The 23,853-nt window shown below is 45.8% G+C and overlaps 2 protein-coding genes across 2 annotated transcripts; both read left to right on the top strand.

The window, feature by feature from the left end:
- The first annotated feature begins 16,446 nt into the window (after window positions 1-16,446).
- On the top strand, window positions 16,447-18,486 carry LOC121864414 (extensin-2-like). The gene has a single exon (XM_042363438.1). It carries the CDS (start codon window positions 16,447-16,449, stop codon window positions 18,484-18,486), a length of 2,040 nt encoding a protein of 679 aa, XP_042219372.1.
- A 60-nt stretch (window positions 18,487-18,546) lies between these two features.
- Window positions 18,547-22,024, top strand: LOC121864415 (extensin-2-like). Its single transcript, XM_042363439.1, has 2 exons — window positions 18,547-21,377; window positions 21,895-22,024. The coding sequence occupies exons 1-2, from the start codon at window positions 18,547-18,549 to the stop codon at window positions 22,022-22,024; spliced, it is 2,961 nt and encodes a 986-aa protein (XP_042219373.1).
- The last annotated feature ends 1,829 nt before the right edge of the window (window positions 22,025-23,853 follow it).

Genomic DNA, 23,853 nt, shown 5'->3' with positions numbered 1-23,853 from the left:
CTGACTGTACTCATAATCTAACGTAATTGAATGTAACCTGACTTGACTTAACCTGACCAAACCTAAAGTAATCTATATTCGTACCTCTCTCTCCCTCCCTGAAAATTTGTGAAAGGCAGAGGCCAGACAACCTTTTTAAACGTATTTTTTCTGATGCACGAGGCTAGAAACTGTACTGTATAGCCTTTTTTTTTTTCCTTTTTTTTTCTTTTTTTTTTACGTCTCCGGTAAATTAATATTTCCCCATAACCAGAAATTCTGCTAAGGGGAAAAAATCCCTCAGATTTTGCAACCTAATCAAACTTTATCCTTATTTCATCCCAATTAACTTAATATGACCGTAACCTTACTTGACCTGTATGTAACGTAAATTATTCTAAAACTAACGTAACTCCTAACTAATAATCTAACTTGACCCTTACCCAGCCTAACCTATCCTAAGTGAACCCCCTATATTATGATAACCTAATCCTAGCTTAAACCTAACCTTACCTTGTTTAGATGACAAAATCGGTTACTTCTCATTCCTGCAAACAATTTTTGGGTTAATGGAAAAAATCGCGTCCAATAAAAAAATAAAGGTTGAACCAAAGGAACTTGGCGTTATAAGTCTAAATTCTACATGGAGTATACGAGTATGCAGCAGCTTTTACAAGGCTCAGTCACGCATAACTCGGACGCTGTCTTGTAATCTGTGTATTTATAAATGTTGTGGCTAAATAAAGTCTCGGTGTTCATAGTTGTCAACTTCTCCGTGGAACAACAGTGCCAAGTCTGTCGTCTCCAAACTTTTGTTGTCGTTCATAAATCGTAATTTGGGTGTGTACAGTATATCCTGTGAACAAGCATGACAAATTTATAATAATAATATATTTTATTAACCTATCAAAACTAACCTCACCTGATTAGGTAATGCTTGGTTATGTCATAATAGTAAACAATATTATACAATTTTAATGTTTAAATTCAAACTAGTGTTCTGACTCGCATAGGATCTTAAAATGAATTTAGTTTGTAATTGTAGGTGTAAGGGCACACACAACTATTTAAAAAAGCTAAAACACAAGATTGTCGTCTCCAATTAACATAAAAATTACACTGGGACTCTTGGGAGCACCTCGCTCTTGTTGACGGTTGGACCCCGGGGCATCCATCCCGCTGAACCTAATTAAAAACCCGGAACTCAACAACCAGGGCGTGTGTACGTCTTAATAGTGGTGTGTATACGTCTTAAGACAGTGGTGTATACTTTCTTAAGACATTGGTGTGTACGTCTTAATAGTGGTGTGTACATCTTAAGACAGTCGTTTTACATCTAAATAGTGGTGTGTACGTTTTATACAGTGGTGTGTACTAAGTACATTGTTGTGTACAACTACAGTAGTGTGTAAGTCTATGTATTGGTATTGTGTATATACATCTTTATCGCAATTTTGTGAGTGTGTGTGTGCGCCGGGAGTCCCTAGTCACATCTCTGCTATTAGGCGGCACAGATACGATGGACGTTTATGCACTGGGATCTAGGCAGTAGTGCAATCCGGTCCTGACTATGCGACTGAGTAGCCCTTTCGAGGAGCTACTCTACTCACCCCACTTAGGGGGACTAGAAAAAGTGCCCGAAACATAGCATGACTAAAGAACCAACCTGACTGGGCAACCGCACCCAGTAAGGTCATCCTCATGCGGTCGAAAAGACAATTATAATCCCAGATCAAAACAAAAACACACTATACAGCCTCTAATGGTCGCTGCATGGAATGTCGGGGCCCTTCTGGATACTGGCACAAATGCACGCCCTGAAAGAAGAACCGCCCTTGTGGCAAAAGAACTGGCTAGGTATAACATCGACATAGCAGCCATGAGTGAGTCCCGGCTCCCAGACGAGGGTCGACTCACAGAACTGGGGTCTAGCTATACCTTCTTCTGGAGGAGTAAGCCTGCTGTGGAGAGAAACCGCATTTATGGAGTTGGCTTTGCCATCCGCCAACTGCAGGCTAATTGAAATGCCCGTTGGAATCAACTAGTGCCTGATGACGCTCAGAGTCCCACTGAATCACCCACGTCATGCCTTTTTCATTGTGCATACGCCCCAACACTGGATGCAGAGGATGACATCAAGGAGGTCTTTTATACCGACTTTGACAGAATGCTAACCTCTATCCCCAGAGAAGATAAGGTTGTGCTCCTTGGTAACTTCAGTGCCAGAGTTGGCAGAGATGCTGACATTTGGCAGGGAATCATAGGGAGAAGTGGACTCGGCAATGTAATCCCAACGGTCTACCCCTCTTCAGGTAGTGTGCTGCACACAACTTCACCATCACCAATACCTTGTTTCGGCAGGCCGACAAGTTCAAGGGTTCGTGGCAACACCCACGACCCAAACACTGGCATCTCATTGACTACATCACTGTCAGAGAAAGAGATCGCCGAGATATCCTAAATCACCCGAGCAATGCGTGCTCAGACCACTGCGACACTAATCATTGGCTCATCAAAGCCAAGCTCTCACTTCACGTCGCCCCAAAACGGCAAGGGCAAAAAGCCCCAAGAAGAGGTTTTAACACTGAGCGTTTGCAGGATCCAGCAGTTGCACATGCTTTCAGAGAGCAGCTCGAACATGGGCGGATAAACAACCCGACAACAAACAACCCAAATCCCCGTGTCGAATGGGGTATTCTCGACACTGTCATGACAAAAACGTGAAGAGAGACCCTTGGCCAGATCGAAAGAATACACCAGGACTGGTTTGATGGAAATGACCCGTAAATAAATGTACTCGTCAATGATGAACATGCTGCTTTAACTGACAAGCAGGAGGATCCCTGCTTACTAGCCGTCTCCACTCTCTACTGAAGAATATATGGGTAAAGGAGAAAATCCCCCAAGCTCGTCAATATTTATAAGAACAAGGAAGACCGGTCAAACTGTGGCAACTACCGCAAGATCTCGTTGCTGTCCATAGCTGGCAAGATTATCGCCAGAGTCCTCCTAAACAGACTTCTTCCTGAGAATCTCAATGTGGCTTTAGACCATCACATGGCACCACTGACATGATCTTTGCTGCCCACCAGATACAGGAAAAGTGCAGAGAACAGCGTCACGACCTGTACATGGCCTTTGACTCGGTCAACAGGAAAACCCTCTGGCGGACCCTCAGCCGTTTTGGCTGCCCACCAAAATTCACCGCCATCATGAGGCAACTCCACGATGGCATGGACGGCAGTGTCCTGCACAATGGCACCCAGTCTAATGTTTTCCCCATCCAAATGGGGGTAAAACAAGGATGTGTACTGGTGCCAACTCTCTTTTCCATTTTCTTGGCTGCCTTCCTTACTCGTGCCAATGCCAATTTAGCCGGCGGGGTGGATATCGAGTACAACGTGAAGGATCTTTTCAGCAAAAGATGACTCCAGGCAAACACAAAGGTGTTGGCAGCTTCCATTACCGAACTTCAGTATGCAAACGACCTCACCCTTGTTGCTCACACTGAACGCGACTTATAGGAGATCCTGAACACCTACTCAGATGAGTATGCACACTTCGGCTTTGAGGTGAATGTACGTAAGACCCAGATTCTCTTTCAGCCTTTACCTGGTTCAGCCACACCTCCACCACCCAATCCAGCTTAACGGTACTACCCTTTCTAATGTTACCCACTTTCGGTATCTTGGCTCCCACCTGTCCACCACCGCGGCCATCGATGAAGAGATTCAACATCTGATTAGAGGTGCGTCTCAACCTTTGGCAGAATCTGTACCCGTGTCTTCAGCTGTAGGGAGCTGAAATTATCTACAAAGTTGCACGTATATCGAGCAGTGGTCCTTCCCACCCTGCTATATGACAGTGAAACATCGGTCACATACGAGAGGCACCTTAAGGCACTTGAAAACTTTTACCAACGTAGTCTACGTTCCAAGAGAACAAGAGAACAAATGCCAGTATTCTTGATGACACCAACTGTAGGAGCTTCAAGGCTACCATTACCCATGAACAAGTACGTTGGACTGGCCATATTACCCGCATGGAAGACAGTAGGCTGCCAAAGCAGGTACTTTACAGTCACCTAACGAATAGTAAACGTAACGCTGGCTGGCAGCTGAAAAGGTATAAGGAGAGCCTTAAGACAAACCTGAAAAAGTGCCAAATCGACCCCCCTCACCTGGGAGACAGTCACTCCACACTGAAATCACAAGTTGTTGGATAACTATAGTGATAAATAATATATAATTTTCGCAAGTTTGGGAGAGTGTGTGTGTGCGTGCGTGCGTGCGTGCGTGTGTGTGTGTGTGTGTGTGTGTGTGTGTGTGTGTGTGTGTGTGTGAGCCTCGCCGTTGCCAAACTTGAATCTTCCCTTCAGTGTGTCAAAAACTCTTGCATGTAGTTTAAAAATGTCAAAGCTTAGGGGAGATTTAATTAAACCCTACACCTCCCTATATTTTGTTTTTTATTGTTTTTGTTGGGTAAATGTGTTTTTTATGCCCAAAATATAGTGTTTACAAGAATTTCTCACTACAGGAAGGAAACGAGATCGGGTTTAATAGGGAAGATAGTACCTAGTGTACCCGACTGATTTACTTTAGGCTATACACGAATCTCTCTCTCTCTCTCTCTCTCTCTCTCTCTCTCTCTCTCTCTCTCTCTCTCTCTAACTCTTTCACGTATTAATATTCCAAAGAAGAAGAATTTCAAGAATAGGTGAATAGGTACAATAACTTTGTCAGTTAGTGTATTCTGGGGGAATAAAAATCAGGCCTGTGTGTCCATGATATCCATCTGTTTATAAGATGAACCAGAAGTGAAGTGAACTGGGTTAGTGGCGCTGCTGCTAATTACAATCAGCTCCACTAACCCGGTTCGCTTCACTTCTGGTTCATCTTATAAACAAATGAATATCATGGACACACAGGCCTGATTTTTATTCTCTCAGAATACACTAACTGACAAAATTATTGGTGCTATTACCAATCTAATGGCTACCTGTGGTGAAATGATTAGCATGCTAGCCTCGCAAGCGAAGGGACCCGGGTTCAATCCCCGGGTAGGGTGAAACTACGGGCAAGTTTCTTTACGCTATTTGCCTCTGTCTACCCAGCAGTAATTGGGAACCTGGATGTTAATCGATTTGCGGATCTTGTTCCGGGGTAATGATTAGCCAGTGCAGTTGGTGGGTTGTCCGGTCTTCTCGGACTATCTTGACACTGGGTCATGTAACTCGTTAACTTAGGGTGTGGTTGTTGTGTTGGCGACAGTTTCTACACTTTAAACAAATTCACGCCTTGCGCCGGCCATCCTCGTTACAGCGAAGGACAACCAGTATTTACAGTCTGTAATAACACATGGCATCTTGATCTGCCCAGCGTTTGTGCAGGTGAGGTTATAATATTATATTGCGCTAGTGCTCTGTTTTCACACTGAAAATCACAAGTTGTTGGATAATTATAGTGATAAATAATATATATTGTTCTCAAGTTTGGGAGGTTGTGTGTGTGTGTCTGATCATCGGCTCGTCAGAACCAAGCTCTCACTTCATGTCGCCCCAAAACGTTGAAGGCAACAATCCTCCAGAAAAGGTTTTAACACTGAGCGTGTGGAGGATCGAGCGATAGCACATGATTTCAGAGAGCAGTTTGAACATGGGCTGATAAACAATCCAACAACAAACAACCCAAATCCCAGTGCCGAATGGAGTATTCTCGACACTGCCATGACAAAAACCTGCAGAGAGACCCTCGGCCAGATCAAAAGAATACACCAGGACTGATTTGATTAAAATGACCCGGAAATCAATGCACTCGTCGATGGTAAACGTGTTGCTTTTACTGACTGGCAGAACAACCCTCAGTCTAGGACCAAAGCTGATACCTTCTGCAAGAAGAAAGCGGTGGCCCAGCCCAAATTTCGCAAACTAAAGAACGACTGGTTTAAAAATAAAGCACGTGAAATGCAAAAATTTGCAGGTCAACAAAAGATGCACGAATTTTTCAACTTCACTAAAACATTTTATGGGCCAATCACTCGTGGCACAGCCTCCCTCCGCTCACCCGACGGTAACTCTCTAATTAAAGACAAAGAAGGCATCTGTCAGCACTGGAAGAGCACTACCAGTCTCTGCTTAACCGAAACACCGATGTCGATGTCCTGACTACCCAGCAGGTCCCTCAGCATCCAGAGCCGACCCTTCTCAGCTATCCTCCATCCCTGGATGAGGTATCTACTTCTATCAATCAGATGAAAAATCACAAATCCTGAGGGCCTGATGGAATCCCAGCCGTGGTGTATAAAACAGGAGGACCTCTGCTTACTAGCCGTCTCTACTCTCTCTTGGAGAATATATGGGAAAGGGAGGAAATTCCCCAAGCTCTTAAAGAACGCCTCCATCGTCAATATTTATAAGAACAAGGGAGACCGGTCAGACTGTGGCAACTACTGCGGGATCTCGCTGCTGTCTGTAGCTGGCAAGATTATCCCAGAGTCCTCCTAAACAGACAACTACCTGAGGCGGAAAATTTCCTTCCAGAATCTTAATGTGGCTTTAGACCATCACATTGCACCATTAACATGATCTTTGCAGCCCGCCATATACAGGAAAAGTGCAGAGAACAGTGTCGTGACCTGTGCATGGCCTTTATCGACCTAACCACGGCCTTCGACTCAGTCAACTGGGAAGCTCTCTGGCGGACCCTCAGCCGGTTTGGCTTCCCAACAAAATTCATCGCCATTGTGAGGCAACTCCACGACAACCCAGTCTGACTTCTTCCTCATCCAAATGGGGGTAAAACAAGGATGTGTACTGCCTCCAACTCTCTCTTCCATTTTCTTGGCTGCTTTCCTTACCTGTGCTCGTGCCAATTTAGCAGGCGGGGTTGACATAGAGTACAGAATAAAGGATCTTTTGAAAATAAAACGGTTCCAGGCAGAAACAAAGGTGTCGGCAGCTTCCATATACTGAACTTCAGTATGCAGACGACCTCACCCTTGTCAGTCACATTGAACGTGACCTACAGGAGATACAGATCACCTATGCAGATGCGTATGTACACTTCGACCTTGAAGTGAAGGTGTGTAAGACTCGGATTCTCTTTCAGCCGGCCCCTGTTTCAGCCACACCCCCACCCCCTATCCAGTTTAATGGTACTACCCTCTCTAATGTTACCCATTTTCGGTATCTCGGCTCTCACCTGTCCACCACCGCGGAAATCGATGAAGAAATTCAACATTGGATCAGATGTGCATCTCAAGTCTTTGGCAGACTCCGTACCCGTAGCTTCAGCTGTAGGGAGCTGAAATTATCTACAAAGTTGCACGTATATCGAGCAGTGGTCATCCCTACCACGCTATATGACAGTGAGACATCTGTTATATACAGGAGGCACCTCAAGGCACTTGAAAACTTTCACGTTCCATTCTCCGAGTTCGCTGGGAAGACAAGAGAACAAATGCCAGTATTCTTGCTGACACCATCTGTAGGAGCATCGAGGCTACCTTTATCCATGAACAACTACGCTGGACTAGCCATGTTACCCGCATGGACGACAGTAGACTGCCAAAGCAGCTACTTTACAGTCATCTAACGAATAGTAAACGTAACGCTGGCTGGCAACTGCAAAGGTATAAGGATAGTCCTAAGACAAACCAGAAAAAGTGCCAAATCGACCCCCTTACCTGGGAGACAATCACTCCACACCGTAACGCTTGGAGGAATACCACATGAGAAGGTGTTAATACTTTCGATTTAGCCCGACTTCAAATCGAGGCAGACAAGCGCCAGCGCCGGAAAGACGCTGCCGCCGCCCTTCTTGCACTAGATGGAGCCATCCAAATGTGCAACATCTGTGAACGATTCTACCGGTCCCGTATCGGCCTCTTTAGTCACCTCAAAACTCACCAACCAGGGTGGCATCCTTAATAATCATATTATTGTATCATAGCTGGATGATCGTCCTACTCGATTCCGAGTGACAGCAAAGTAGTAGTAGTAGTAGTAGTATTAATATGTGTGTGTGTGTGTGTGTGTGTTTGTGTGTGTGTTTGTGTGTTTGTGTGTGTGTGTGTGTTTTGCATGTATATTGAGCAGTGGTCCTCCCCGCCCTGCTATACGGCAGCAAGACATGGGTCACATACAGGAGGCACCTTAAGGCACCTGTAAACATTCATCATTGTAGTCTACGTTCCATCCTCCGAGTTCGCTGGGAAGACAAGAGAACAAATGCCAGTATTCTCGGTAACATCAACTGTAGGAGCATCGAGGCTACCATTATCCATGAACAACTCCGCTGGACTAGCCATGTTACCCGCATGGACGACAGTACGCTGCCAAAGCAGCTACTTTACAGTCATCTAACGAATAGTAAACGTAACGCTGGCGGGCAACTGAAAAGGTATAAGGATAGTCCTAAGACAAACCAGAATGAGTGCCAAATCGACCCCCTCACCTGGAAGACGATTACTCCACACCGTAATGCTTGGAGGAGCACCACACAAGAAGGTGTCAAGCCGAAGTGTATAAAGCAGGAGGACCTCTACGTACTAGCCGTCTCCACTCTCTCCTGGAGAATATATGGGAAAAGGAGAAAATCCCCCAAGCTTTTGAAGATGCCTCCATTGTCAATATTTATAAGAACAAGGGAGACTGGTCAGATTTTGGTAACTACCGTGGGATCTCGCTGCTCTCTGTAGCTGGCAAGATTATAGCCCGAGTCCTATTAAACAGACTTCTTCCTGAGGCGGAAAACTTCCTCCCAGAATCTCAATGTGGTTTTAAACCATCACGTGGCACCATTGACATGATCTTTGCTGCCCACCAGATACAGGAAATGTGCAGAGAACAGCGTCGTGACCTGTACATAGCTTTCATCGACCTAATCAAGGCCTTCGACTCGGTCAACAGGGAAGCCCTCTGGTGGACCCTCAGCCGTTTTGGCTGCCCACCAAAATTCATCGCCATTATGAGGCAACTCCACGATGGCATGAACGGCAGTGTCCTGCACAACGGCATCCAGTCAGAGTTCTTACCCATCCAAACAGGGGGTAAACAATGGTGTGTACTGGCACCAACTCTCTTTTCCATCTTTTTGGCTGCCTTCCTTACTCGTGCCAGTGCCAATTTAGCCAGCGGGGTGAACATCGAGTACCGGGTAAAGGGGGGGTCTTTTCAACGTAAGACGACTCCAGGCAAGAACATAGGTGTCGGCAGCTTCCATTACTATACTTCAGTGTGCAGACGACCTCACCCTTGTTGCTCACACTGAACACGGCCTACAGGAGATCTTAAACACCTAGGGACACGCGTATGCACACTTCGGCCTTGATGTGAACGTACGTAAGACTCAGATTCTCTTTCAACCTGCCCCTAGTTCAGACACACCTCCACCATCCATCCAGCGTAACGTTACTACCCTCTCTAATGTTGCCCACTTTCGGTATCTTGGTTCCCACCTGTCCACCACCGCAGACATCGATGAAGAAATTCAGCATCGGATCAGATGTGCATCTTACGCCTTGGGCGGACTCCGAAATCGTGTCTTCAACTGTATGGAGCTGAAATTATCCACAAAGTTGCACGTATATCGAGCAGTGGTCCTGCCCACCCTACTATATGGCAGTGAGGCATGGGTTACATACAAGAGGCACGTCAAGGCACTTGAAAACTTTCACCAACGTAGTTTACGTTCCATCCTTCGAGTTCGCTGGGAAGACAAGAGAACAAATTCCAGCATTCTTGCTGATACCAACTGTAGGAGCATCGAGGCTACCATTATCCATGAACAACTACGTTGAACTGGCATTTTACCCGCATGGACGACAGTAGACTGCCAAAGCAGCTACTTTACAGTCACCTAACGAATAGTTATCGTTATGCTGTCGGGCAATTGATAAGGTATAAGGATAGTCTTAAGACAAACCTGAAAAGGTGCTAAATCGACTCCCTCACCTGGGAGTCGACTCCCACAGTAGATGGAGCCCTCCACATGTGCAACGAATGTGGAAGACGCTCCTGGTCCCGTATCGGGCTCTTTAGTCACCTCAAAACTCATTAACCTAGGTGACATCCCTAATAACTCATATTATTTTATCATAGCTAGATGATCGTCATACTCGATTCAGAGTGACAGTAAAGTAGTGTAGTAGTAGTGTTTGTGTTTTATATGAAAAAGGAAGCTTCTAAATCAGCATTCAATTTTCATCAGCGTACCGCAATTTTGTGACTCGTGTGTCGTCTTGTACCTTTCTGGTTACCATACATTAAGTTTACTTTCGGTAGACAGATTTTTTTATAATTTATCGAAAACATGGTTCAGGTTCACTGTTGGCGAATTTAGTTCTCATATTTCCAGGATTGTGCTTATAGAATATATTCCCCACGTGCAACACATACTGTACATCATCGGTTAGGTTTAGGTTAGGCTGATTAACTGCATCCAAAAATCGATATATTTTTTCCCAAGTGATTGAAGACGTAACTTGTTTCCGTAAGTGGAATAATCATATTTAATAAAGTGCATTGGTTATCGAAGCCACTAACAAGTTTCACAAAAATCTGCTCATAAGTTTTTGAGATGATTTGTGCACAGGACAGTTGCTGACATATTGAGTATAAATAAACCATTCGCTCTACACGAGGGAGTTAATAACAATGTATGTCTGGACTATTAGAATATTTATCGAAACTTGATATGAAAGAATGTTTTGGCCGACTTCAGTGAAAACACGAGACTGACACTCAAAATGGCTTTCATATTACACTGAGACTGCCTGAACTAACTAGACACGTTCAGTAGAGCGCCAGTTAGGAAACTCTGCCTTAACAAGATTCTACCAGTTAAGGGAACAAAATTTACTTAAAGAATGTTTGAAAGACCGTATCCAGAGTATAGTAAATTGTGGTGAGTACAGTAATGTATCAAACTGCTCAACAATAAACTTTGTGTGTGGACATGTTTAGGTGGTTCTTCAGTATCAACTTAAAAATATCTGTGAAGTGTGAGGAAAAATACTCATGAGATATGCTTCACACACACACACACACACACACACACGAGAGAGAGAGAGAGAGAAAGAGAGAGAGAGAGAGAGAGAGAGAGAGAGAGCTATTTGAATATTTATAAGGTTGACGCACGGGCACACACAAGTAAAATATGTAAGAATATTTATCACGTACTGAAGAACCAGGGAGGTGTCACACCTTGACAACATTATCAGAGCTTCAGAAACTGTAAATATCTGAGTTAGGAGTGTTGTATTACAGGTGTTTTAATTAGTGCATTTAGCTGTAGTTATTGACAATTATTCATTACAGTTTATATATATATATATATATATATATATATATATATATATATATATATATATATATATATATATATATATATATATATATATATATATATATATATATATATATATATATATATATATATATATATATATATATATATATATGTATATATATATATATATATATATATATATATATATATATATATATATATATCTTGATAAATATATTCCAGTGCCTCTGAAGATGTCTTGAATAAAGATATATCCCGTATTTTATCAAGATTTATATTATCCATATATATATATATATATATATATATATATATATATGTATTCTTTGAACATTTTACATACAGATGTACTGAGCAGGGTATTTCATAAGTGTTTCATGTATGTATAGTATATGCATTATATTTACCAATATACGCACAGATATACAAAGAAAATAATCATAAGTCTGATTCATATACTGTATACATATTCATACAGTATCTATAAATTATTTACATACGTATGACATATTTAAAACAAAGGTAATCAACCGGTTTGTGATTCATATGTATACAGAAACTATGCATAAAAAAACCTAACACACAATATACGGTAAAGGTAATTGTTACATCGCCCCACTTCTCGACCCGCGAGGAAACAAAAGCACGCCTGTATACCCATAGCAATGACTTCAACAGTACAATACGCAATTATTAGAAAACTTCGTATGGATTTAGTTTCTTTCTCCTTTTTATTTTAAGGAGCCACAACTACGGCAATGGACGATTTGACGGTTCTGTGGATACATATTCAACACATTCTATCACGCTGTTCGGAATAAACATATATATTGTTTTTAAATTAAAGTTGAAACTATCGTGATTTAATCGTGATAAATTTAAATATTTGTGGTACTGAGGAAACGGCAACCGTATTGGCAATGACGTCAGAATCTCAGAACACTGGGGCGGACGACGACATAAACCTGAAGTCAAGGAGTTTACAGCGGATGGCCACTTCAGATCGCATCAGCCCTGTTCATGAAAGGTGTAAAGGTGCATTTTTAACGATGTGAGCCAGAGGCATTTCGTAAGTGATAAAAATGTCGTGAACAATAATAGATACAAGTTGTAAGCCCCAATGTTTATACTATCAGCTGACTTGCTCAGACGTTGCACCATACACAGGCAGAATATACCTATTTTAGATATCTAAATATGCCCCTAATAAACCTACATAACTCTCATACACTCCCTATTGCTATTAAAGTATAATATTAGTGAAGATATGGGTCAGTATAGAGGTGATGACAGGGTCTGGACTGTGGTTTGAGAATGCTTGTTGCTGGGTAAATATTACAACATATTTCTGCCTTTAACTTGGTGGTGCACTCATTAACCATTATTATCTATCATTAGTCATTATTTCCTAGAGTGTACAAACAAGAACTAATTGTTAGAGGTATGGTCATAGTGTACATGGGTTGGTAGCTGGCTGTGATGAAGCACACAGTACTTGTATTCAAGATGCTGTACTGTAATATTTGTACTTGAGACATATATTGCCAGATACAGTTGTACTGTGGTTAATAATATATATTATACATTCACAAATGCTCTTTTGTGTTAAATTTAGAAGCAGTAGTTCTTCATATCCTCCTTCACCTGGGAAGGAAATGTGGAGATTCAGGAGTCTAACAATAATTTGTTTGCAACAGAAACTTTCATTACAAGTTAATGTTCCTAAAATTTGCTCAAGAAAAATGTGAGAAGAAAGATTTAATTCTTACATTTGTAATCACGAGTGGCAGTTACTTTTTAAAGTTAGGAATATTGTATCCAAGTACCAGGTACTTTAATAGAAAATTATATACAAGCGTAAGTAATCATGCAATTGGTGGAACTTTAGATTTTTTCACCTCTTGATGACGAGCATGGCAGGATACTGAAAGAAACATCAGAAAGTTAATAAGAAGCAACATAATAACCTAAGGTATTGTAGGAGTTTGTGGTATAACGTTGTCTAGCACTCAGGATGGATGGAAACTCTAAGGTGGTTTTCTTGTATAATATAAGTTATATGAGAGACAGTCTGGTGCTGGAGGTGCCGTGTGGTGAGGAGCTGCTCAGTAGAGACGTTCGGTGAGTAGCGTGTTGAAGGAGGTAGATGTGCAGGAGCTTCGTTAGAGAAGATGTTGCCTGTTGCTGGCCTCCTGGTTGAATGAAAGCTGGACAGCGTGGAGCTTGCTGGAGGAGGTGTTGCGTGTTCAAGAAGATGGGCCAGAATGAATCTCAATGGAGAGACAGAGCTTATATACCCAGCAGCCGTGAGTCATCTATGAGTCATGTTGGGAAAACCCGAGAAAGTCGCCGGTCTTTGGTTCCGTTGCTAAGATACTGCGACATCTGGTGACGCCCCCGCCTTGCCGCTCTTTTGGTTGCTAGGGAAGATGGTAGCAGCTGGTGGCTGCGGCTACGCAGTTGTAGGGGAGAAGTCCACTACAGTATCATAATCTAACCTCGACTAACTTAATGAAATCTTACCTACAAATGGTAGCAGTTAAGGGTGAAATATTTGGACTCTGCCTGTCCCTAGGGCACTCCAGCATGTTCCTGGCGTTCCCGAGCCTATCTCTGATTGTCCCAAACTAATCATCTGGCTATGGCTGTTCCAAGTCCTTTTCTAACCTCAATAACTAAGGAAATCGAAATGGTGAAAGCTTAAAATTCCACTGTCAAAAGTTCTCATCTTTCTGTGCCACATTTTGGCACCGAGCAATCAAATACACACGATGGCACCAGATAACTATTTTATTTATACCGACATTAAATACATGGCAATATATATGAACAACAGTAGAAGCAGTGCTAACATGGGAAACTCTCAACGAGCAGCAAGCCATCTTCCTTCACTTTATTTCCCTCGGTACTGAGACGAATATTTTCCTGGTGTGTGTGTCTCTATGTCTCTATCCCTACTCTTACACATTGCAACGAAGCACCAACGATGCATTTTTCTTTCCTTTAACGTTAATTTTTATCAAAGGTGCATATCAACTGACTGACTCCCGCCCTTGGCTTCACTATCAGCCTGTGACGTCACAGCCAATCATTGGGGGTTTTGCAGTCAAGTGATTTTTGAGCAACTTTACCCCCCCCCCTTTTTTTTTACTTTCTGGCCTATTTTATTAGAAAATATGGTTACCATAGTGAAATTCATCACATTTTTTACTCGCTGAAGTGCTTTTTATTAAAAAAAAACATGTTGACCGTCAACTCGTCCATTGAAATGTTTTGTGAAGTTAAACCACATAGTGTATACATAGTTGAATTTAAACCGCGTAGTGTATAAGCAGTTTAATTTTGATCACGTCGTGTATCAACAGTTGAAGTTAAACCACATAGTGTTTAAGCAGTTGAATTTAAAACACTTAGGGCTTAAATAGTTGAATTTAAACCACGTTGTGTATAAACAGTTGTATTTAAACTTCATAAACAGTTGTTATGAAATTAAACCACGCAGTGTACGTATTTCATTCCTTCGTTGTCGATCGATCGGAAGAGTAGGAAACATTATGAATTTCTACGTATTTCCCCCTCCACTCCGTGTAAAGTGTTGGAACCTCACCATATGAGTCACATGAGTTGTCATATGATATGACAACCCATGTCACGGTGTGTCAGCTGTCATAAGAGATGTCATGACTTTGGAGAGAGAGAGAGAGAGAGAGAGAGAGAGAGAGAGAGAGAGAGAGAGAGAGACGAGTGTAAATGTGGTGAATAATTGCACCCAGCTTGATTTAATGAAGTAATTGCATCCTGCTAGTACAATTATCTTCCTCCCGTTCTCTCACCAGCCGTAAACTCAAGGTCATCACAGCTATAACAATACTGCAGGCAGGAGGAAGGTTATTACTGGCCTCTCACACTCATGGGGTTGTGTCAGAGGTTTTGCGTGTTCACCTGAAGATTAACCTTCCTAACGCTACGTGAGGGGGGGGGGTAAGATTAGGTTAGATTAGAATATTTTAAGTTAGGATATAGGCTGAGTTAGCGTTAAAATGTGCACTAATGATAATATTATGATAATTATTACAAAGTAATAATAATAATAACAATAATAATAATAATAAAACAATAATAATAATAAATACAATATTAATAATAATAATAATAATAATAATAATAATAATAATAATAATAATAATAATAATAATAATAATAATTTTATAATAATAATAATAATTATAATAACAGTAATAACCTGCACGTACGTACTGTGATGTGTTGGACGAGCGCTGTCTGGATTTTCAAAGGAGCTTAAGTTGAATTTTCCCCTTAACCAGCAGTTTATAAGAACGCATCCAGTCAACTCAATTAACGTAAGACAACAAGACACCGTCGAAAGTACACGGAGACTCCTTTCACTTTCTCTCTAACTTATGTACAGGAGTAAATAAATTATGCAACAATATTAGAGCAACGGAAAAGTTTGATATTTGGGGAGGATGGGGGAGAGAACGTCCTCCTCTCTATCCCTCCCCACGATGTGATAAACCCACGCCACTTACCTCATGTTAGCGAGACTTAGCCGTGTACACACCAGGTAAAGGGTGCCAGTTAATAGCTGTCAGGTTACACACACACACACACACACACACACACACACACACACACACAAATGGTACAGGTTATTTAGAAACAGTCACTTTAGTATTCTGTTGTGTATTTACGGTGAAGATAACTCGAGTACATAGCCCATAAATCACTTGAGTTTATATTATGCAAGACAATGTTATATTGTTGCCGTGTTTCCTCACGTTTTGTTTGTTTGCTCGTATGTCGCAACCTCAGATTCGAACCTGTCCCCAGCCTCCCATACATGTCCCCAGCCTCCCATACATGTCCCCCAGCCTCCCATACATGTCCCCAGCCCCACACATGTCCCACAGCTCCCATACATGTCCCCAGCCCATACATGTCCCCAGCCTCCCATACATGTCCCCCAGCCTCCCATACATATCCCACAGCCTCCCATACATGTCCCCAGCCTCCCATCATGTCCCAGCCTCCCATAGTCCCCAGCTTCCTATACATGTCCCCCAGCCTCCCATACTTGTCCCCCAGCCTCCCATACATGTCCCACAGCCTCCCATCATGCCCCACAGCCTCCCAATACATGTCCGTCAGCCTCCCATACATGTCCCCCAGCCTTCATACATGTCCCCAGCCTCCCATCATGTCCCAGTCTCCCATATGTCCCCAGCCCCACATGTCCCCCAGCCTCCCATACATGTCCCCAGCCTCCCACATGTCCCACAGCCTCCCATCATGTCCCACCAGCCTCCCCAATCATGTCCCCAGCCCCACACATGTCCCACAGCCTCCACTGTCCCACCAGCCCCACATGTCCCCCAGCTTCCCATCATGTTCTACAGCTCCCATCATGTCCCCAGCCTCCCATCATGCCCCAGCTTCCCATCATGTTCTACAGCCTCCCATCATGTCCCCAGCCTCCCACCATGTCCCCAGCTTCCCATCATGTTCTTCAGCCTCCCATCATGTCCCCAGCCTCCATCATGTCCGCAGCCTCCCATACATGTCCCCAGCCTCCCATCATGTCCACCAGTCTCCTTACATGTCCCCAGCCTCCACATGTCCCGCCAGCCTCTCTACATGTCCCCCAGCCTCCCATCATGTCCCCCAGCCTCCCACCATGTCCCCAGCTTCCCATCATGTTCTCCCACCTCCCATCATGTCCCCAGCCTCCCATCATGTCCCGCCAGCCTCTCATACATGTCCCCAGCCTCCAATCGTCACGTCTCATACATGTCCCAGCCCCCATCATGTCCCCCAGCCTCCCAATGTCCGCCAGCCTCTATACCCCCAGCCTCCCTTACATGTCCCACAGCCTCCCATCATGTCCCCCAGCCCCCTATACATGTCCCCAGCCTCATCATGTCCCCAGCCTCCCATCATGTCCCCAGTCTCCTATACATGTCCCCCAGCCCCATCATGTCCACCAGTCTCCTATACATGTCCCCAGCCCATACATGTCCCCAGCCTCCCATCATGTCCACCAGTCTCCTATACATGTCCCCCAGCCTCCCATACATGTCCCTCAGCCTCCATACATGTCCCACAGCCTCCCATCATCCCCCAGTCTCCCATACATGTCCCCAGCCTCCCATCATGTCCAACAGTCTCCTATACATGTCCCCAGCCTTCCATACATGTCCCAGCCTCCATCATGTCCCCAGTCCCACATGTCCCCCAGCCTCCCATCATGTCCACCAGTCTCCCATACATGTCCACCAGCCCCATACATGTCCCCCAGCCCCACATGTCCCACAGCCTCCCATCATGTCCCCAGTCTCCTATATACATGCCCCAGCCTCCCATCATGTCCACCAGTCTCATCATGTCCCCCAGCCTCCATACATGTCCCCAGCCCCATCGTCCACCAGTCTCCTATAATGTCCCCATTCCTATACATGTCCCCCAGCCTTCCATACATGTCCCCCAGCCTCCCATCATGTCCCCCAAGCCCCATCATGTCCCACAGCCTCCCATCATGTCCCCAGCCTCCCATCTGTGTCCCCAGCCTCCCACACATGTCCCACAGCCTCCATACATGTCCCACAGCCTCCCATCATGTCCCCAGCCTCCCATACATGTCCCACAGCCCCATACATGTCCCACAGCCTCCCATCATGTCCCCCAGCCTCCCATACATGTCCCACAGCCTCCCATACATGTCCCCAGTCCCCATCATGTCCCACAGTCTCCCATACATGTCCCCCAGCCTCCCATACATGTCCCTCAGCCTCCCATACACATGTCCCCCAGCCTCCCATACATGTCCCCAGCCTCCCATACATGTCCCCCAGTCTCCCATCATGTCCCACAGTCTCCCATCATGTCCCCCAGCCTCCCACACATGTCCCACAGCCTCCCATACATGTCCCACAGCCTCCCATCATGTCCCCAGCCTCCCATACATGTCCCACAGCTCCAATGTCCCCAGCCTCCCATCATGTCCCCAGTCCCTATACATGTCCCCCAGCCTCCCATCATGTCCACCAGTCTCCTATACATGTCCCCAGCCTCCCATACATGTCCCTCAGCCTCCCATACATGTCCCACAGCCTCCCATCATGTCCCCAGCCTCCCATACATGTCCCCACAGCCTCCCATCATGTCCCCCAGCCTCCCATAATGTCCCACAGCCTCCCATCATGTCCCCAGCCTCCTCCCATACATGTCCCCAGCCTCCATCATGTCCACCAGCCTCCTACATGTCCCCAGCCTCCCACACATGTCCCACCCACATGTCCCCAGTCTCCATCATGTCCCCCAGCCTCCATACATGTCCCACAGCCTCCCATCATGTCCCAGCCTCCCATACATGTCCCACAGCCTCCCATATGTCCCCAGTCTCCCATGTCCCAGCCTCCCACATGTCCCCCAGCCTCCCATCATGTCCCCAGTCTCCTATACATGTCCCCCAGCCTCCCATCATGTCCACCAGTCTCCTATACATGTCCCCAGCCCCATCATGTCCACTAGTCTCCCTATACATGTCCCACAGCCTCCCATCATGTCCACCCAGTCTCTATACATGTCCCCCAGCCTCCATACATGTCCCACAGCCTCCCATCATGTCCACCAGTCTCCTATACATGTCCCCCAGCCTCCACATGTCCCCAGCCTCCCACTATGTCCCCCGTCCCCATACATGTCCCCCAGCCCCATCATGTCCACCAGTCTCCATACATGTCCCCCAGCCTCCATATCCCCAGCCTCCCATCATGTCCACCAGTCTCCTATACATGTCCCCCAGCCTCCCATACATGTCCCTCAGCCCCATCATGTCCACCAGTCCCTATACATGTCCCCCAGCCATCCCATATGTCCCCAGCCTCCCATCATGTCCACCAGTCTCCCATACATGTCCCCAGCCTTCCACATACACCCCCAGCCTCCCATCATGTCCACCAGTCTCCCCACATGTCCCCCAGCCTTCCACATGTCCACCAGCCTCCCATCATGTCCACCAGTCTCCTATACATGTCCCCCAGCCTTCCATACATGTCCCCCAGCCTCCCATCATGTCCCCCAGTCTCCTATACATGTCCCCCAGCCTCCCATACATGTCCCTCAGCCTCACATGTCCCACAGCCTCCCATCATGTCCCCAGTCTCTATACATGTCCCCCAGCCTCCCCATCATGTCCACCAGTCTCCCTATACATGTCCCCCAGCCTCCCATCATGTCCCCCAGCCCCATACATGTCCCCAGCCTCCCATACATGTCCCACGCCCCTCCATGTCCCCAGCCTCCCACATGTCCCCCAGCCCCATACATGTCCCACAGCCTCCCATCATGTCCCCAGTCTCCCATACATGTCCCTCAGCCTCCCATCATGTCCACCAGCCTCCCCATACATGTCCCCCAGCCTCCCATACATGTCCACCAGCCTCCCATACATGTCCCCAGCCTCCCCATCATGTCCCCAGTCTCCTATACATGTCCCTCAGCCTCCCCATACATGTCCCCCAGCCTCCCATCATGTCCTCAGCCTCCCATCATGTCCCCAGCCCCCACATGTCCCAGCCTCCCATCATGTCCCCCAGCCTCCCATACATGTCCCTCAGCCTCCCATCATGTCCCCCAGCCTCCCATCATGTCCTCAGCCTCCCATCATGTCCCCAGCCCCATCATGTCCCCCAGCCTCCCATACATGTCCCTCAGCCTCCCATCATGTCCCCAGCCTCCCATCATGTCCCTCAGCCTCCCATCATGTCCCCCAGCCTCCCATCATGTCCCCAGCCTCCCATACATGTCCCCCGCCTCCCCATACATGTCCCTCAGCCTCCCATACATGTCCCCCAGCCTCCCATACATGTCCCCCAGCCTCCCATACATGTCCCCAGCCTCCCATACATGTCCCCAGCCTCCCCATACACGTCCCAGCACTCCTCCCATCATGTCCCCAGCCTCCCACATGTCCCCAGCCCATACATGTCCACAGCTCCCCATCATGTCCCACAGTCTCCCATACATGTCCCCAGCCTCCCATACATGTCCACAGTCCCCATCATGTCCCACAGCCCCCACATGTCCCACAGCCCCATACATGTCCACAGTCTCCCATCATGTCCCACAGCCTTCCATACATGTCCACAGTCTCCATCATGTCCCCAGCCTCCCATACATGTCCCCAGCCTCCATACATGTCCCACAGCTCCCCATCATGTCCCACAGCCTCCCATACATGTCCCCAGTCTCCCATACATGTCCCCAGTCTCCCATACATGTCCCACAGTCTCCATACATGTCCCCCAGTCTCCCATACATGTCCCACAGTCTCCCATACATGTCCCCAGCCTCCCATACATGTCCACAGTCTCCATCATGTCCCACAGTCTCCACATGTCCCCAGCCTCCATACATGTCCACAGTCTCCCATCATGTCCCACAGTCTCCCATACATGTCCCCACAGCCTCCCATAAATGTCCACAGTCTCCCATCATGTCCCACAGCCTCCACATGTCCACAGTCCCCATCATGTCCCAGCCTCCCACATGTCCCAGCCCCACATGTCCCACAGTCTCCCATCATGTCCCACAGCCTCCCATACATGTCCCCAGTCTCCCATACATGTCCCCAGTCTCCATACATGTCCCACAGTCTCCCATACATGTCCCCCAGTCTCCCATACATGTCCCCAGCCTCCCCATACATGTCCCCAGCCTCCCAACATGTCCCCAGCCTCCCATCATGTCCCCAGCCTCCACACATGTCCCAAGTCTCCATCATGTCCCCAGCTCCATACATGTCCCCAGCCCCCACATGTCCCCAGTCTCCCCATACATGTCCCTCAGCCTCCCATACATGTCTCCCAGCCTCCCATACATGTCCCCAGCCTCCCACATGTCCCCAGTCCCCCATACATGTCCCCAGCCTCCATACATGTCCACAGCCCCACATGTCCCCCAGCCTCCCACATGTCCCCAGTTCCCATACATGTCCCACAGTCTCCCATCATGTCCCCCAGCCTCCAATACATGTCCCCCAGTCTCCCATCATGTCCCCAGCTCATACATGTCCCCCGCCTCCCATACATGTCCCCAGCCCCACACATGTCCCCAGCCTCCCATACATGTCCCATAACCTCCTTCACATGTTCCACAGTATCCACACACCTGTCCAATCTCCCCATGTCCCTTATATCTCCCTCACATGTCCAACAGTGTCCCACACATGTCCCTCAGCCTCCCACACTTGTCCTACAACCTCATTCATATGTCCCAATCTCCCTCACATGTCCGACAACCTCCCACACATGTCCCACAGCTCCCACAAAAGTGTCTCTCCTCCCCACGCCTCCACTCATGTCCACTCATGTCCTCTCTACACCCTTCCCTCCAGCCTCCTCCAGACTAAATTAACATTGTAGACGGAGAAGATCGAAGAGCAGATGTCCTCCTCCACACACGTCCTCCAGTTTTCCCTAGCCCCCCCTCCCCCAAGCTTCCATCAGTCCCCCTACAAGCGTCCATCAGCCCCCGCAGCCTCGCCAAACTAACATAAACTCCCGCCAACCAACATAAACTCTTGCAGATGGAAGATCGTGGAACAGATGCAGAGTGAAGATACGGGGGTGCCGGTGAAGACTGTCAAGAGCTTTATGACGAAGATCCCCTCAGTCTTCACCAGTCGACCTTATTGCCTGGATGATGAGGAACCTTGACGTCGAAGATCAGAGTAAGTTCCTCTTTAGAGTAAGTCCCTCCACTGAAGTGTCAGTGAGTCCCTTATCTAAAGTACCTTCAGCCTAAAGAAAAGGCCCTCTTAAAATTAGTCCTATCTTCTATAGTAAGTCGTACCTTCTATAGTAAGTCGTACCTTCTATAGTAAGTCCTACCTTCTATAGAAAGTCCTACCTTCTATAGTAAGTCCTACCTTCTATAGTAGTCCTAGCTTCTATAGTAAGTCTAAGCTTCTATAGTAAGTCTTACCTTCTATAGTAAGTCCTGCATCTATAGTAAGTCCTACCTTCTATAGTAAGTCCAGCTCTATAGGTCTACCTTCTATAGTAGTCCTGCACTTCTATAGTAAGTCCTACCATAGTAAGTCCCTGCTTCTATAGTAAGTCCTAGCTTCTATAGTAAGTCTTACCTTCTATAGTAAGTCCTACCTTCTATAGTAAGTCCTACCTTCTATAGTAAGTCCTACCTTCTATAGTAAGTCCTACCTTCTATAGTAAGTCTTACCTTCTACAGTAAGTCCTACCTTCTATAGTAAGTCCTACCTTCTATAGTAAGTCCTACCTTCTATAGTAAGTCTTACCTTCTATAGTAAGTCCTACCTTCTATAGTAAGTCCTACCTTCTATAATAGTCTTACCTTCTGCAATGAGTCCTCATCTATAGTAAGTCCTCCTTTATAGAAAGTCCCACCTTCTATAGTAAGTCCTCACTTCTATAGTAAGTCCTACCTTCTATAAGTAAATCCTCCCTTCTATAGTAAGTCCTACCTTCTATAGTAAGTCCTACCTTCTATATAAGTCCCACCTTCTATAGTAAGTCCCACCTTCTACAGTAAGTCCTACCTTCTATAGTAAGTCCTACCTTCTATAATAAGTCTTACTTCTACAGTAGTCCTACCTTCTATAGTAAGTCCTACCTTCTATAGTAAGTCCTACCTTCTATAGTAAGTCCCTGCCTTCTATAGAAAGTCCTACCTTCTATAGTAAGTCTACCTTCTATAGTAAGTCCTACCTTCTATAGTAAGTGCAGCTTCTATAGAAAGTCTAGCTTCTATAGTAGAGTCTACCTTCTATAGTAAGTCCTACCTTCTATAGTAAGTCCTACCTTCTATAGTAAGTCCTACCTTCTATAGAAAGTCCTACATTTCTATAGTAAGTCCTGCAACCCTATAGTAGAGTCTTACCTCTATAGTGAGTCCTACATCTATAGTAAGTCCTCAGCTTCTATAGCAAGTCCCACCTTCTTATAAGCAAGTCCCTACCTTCTATAGAAGGTCCCACCTTCTATAGTAAGTCCCTACCTTCTATAGTAAGTCCTACCTTCTATAGTAAGTCTAGCTTCTATAGAGTCCCACCTTCTATAGTAAGTCCACCTTCTATAGTAAGTCCCACCTTCTATAGTAAGTCCTACCTTCTATAGTAAGTCCTCAGCCTCTATGAAAAGTCCTACCTTCTATAGTAAGTCCTACCTTCTATAGTAAGTCCCACCTTCTATAGTAAGTCCCACCTTCTATAGTAAGTCCCACCTTCTATAGTAAGTCCCACTCTATAGTAAGTCCTACCTTCTATAGTAAGTCCCACCTCTATAGTGTCCCACTCTATAGTAAGTCCCACCTCTACAGTAAGTCCCACCTTCTATAGTAAGTCCTCCTTCTATAGTAAGTCCTCCTTCTCATAGTAGTCCCACCTTCTATAGTAAGTCCTACCTTCTATAGTAAGTCCCACTCTCTAGGTAAGTCCCACCTCTATAGTAAGTCCCTCCTTCTTATAGTAAGTTCCACCTCTATAGTAAGTCCCACCTTCTATAGAAAG

Source organism: Homarus americanus, unplaced genomic scaffold, assembly GCF_018991925.1.
Source record: "Homarus americanus isolate GMGI-L3 unplaced genomic scaffold, GMGI_Hamer_2.0 scaffold51265, whole genome shotgun sequence".
NCBI classification, from domain to species: domain Eukaryota; kingdom Metazoa; phylum Arthropoda; class Malacostraca; order Decapoda; family Nephropidae; genus Homarus; species Homarus americanus.
The sequence above is the reverse complement of the archived record's forward strand: the minus strand, read 5'-3'. Positions and strand labels throughout refer to the sequence as shown.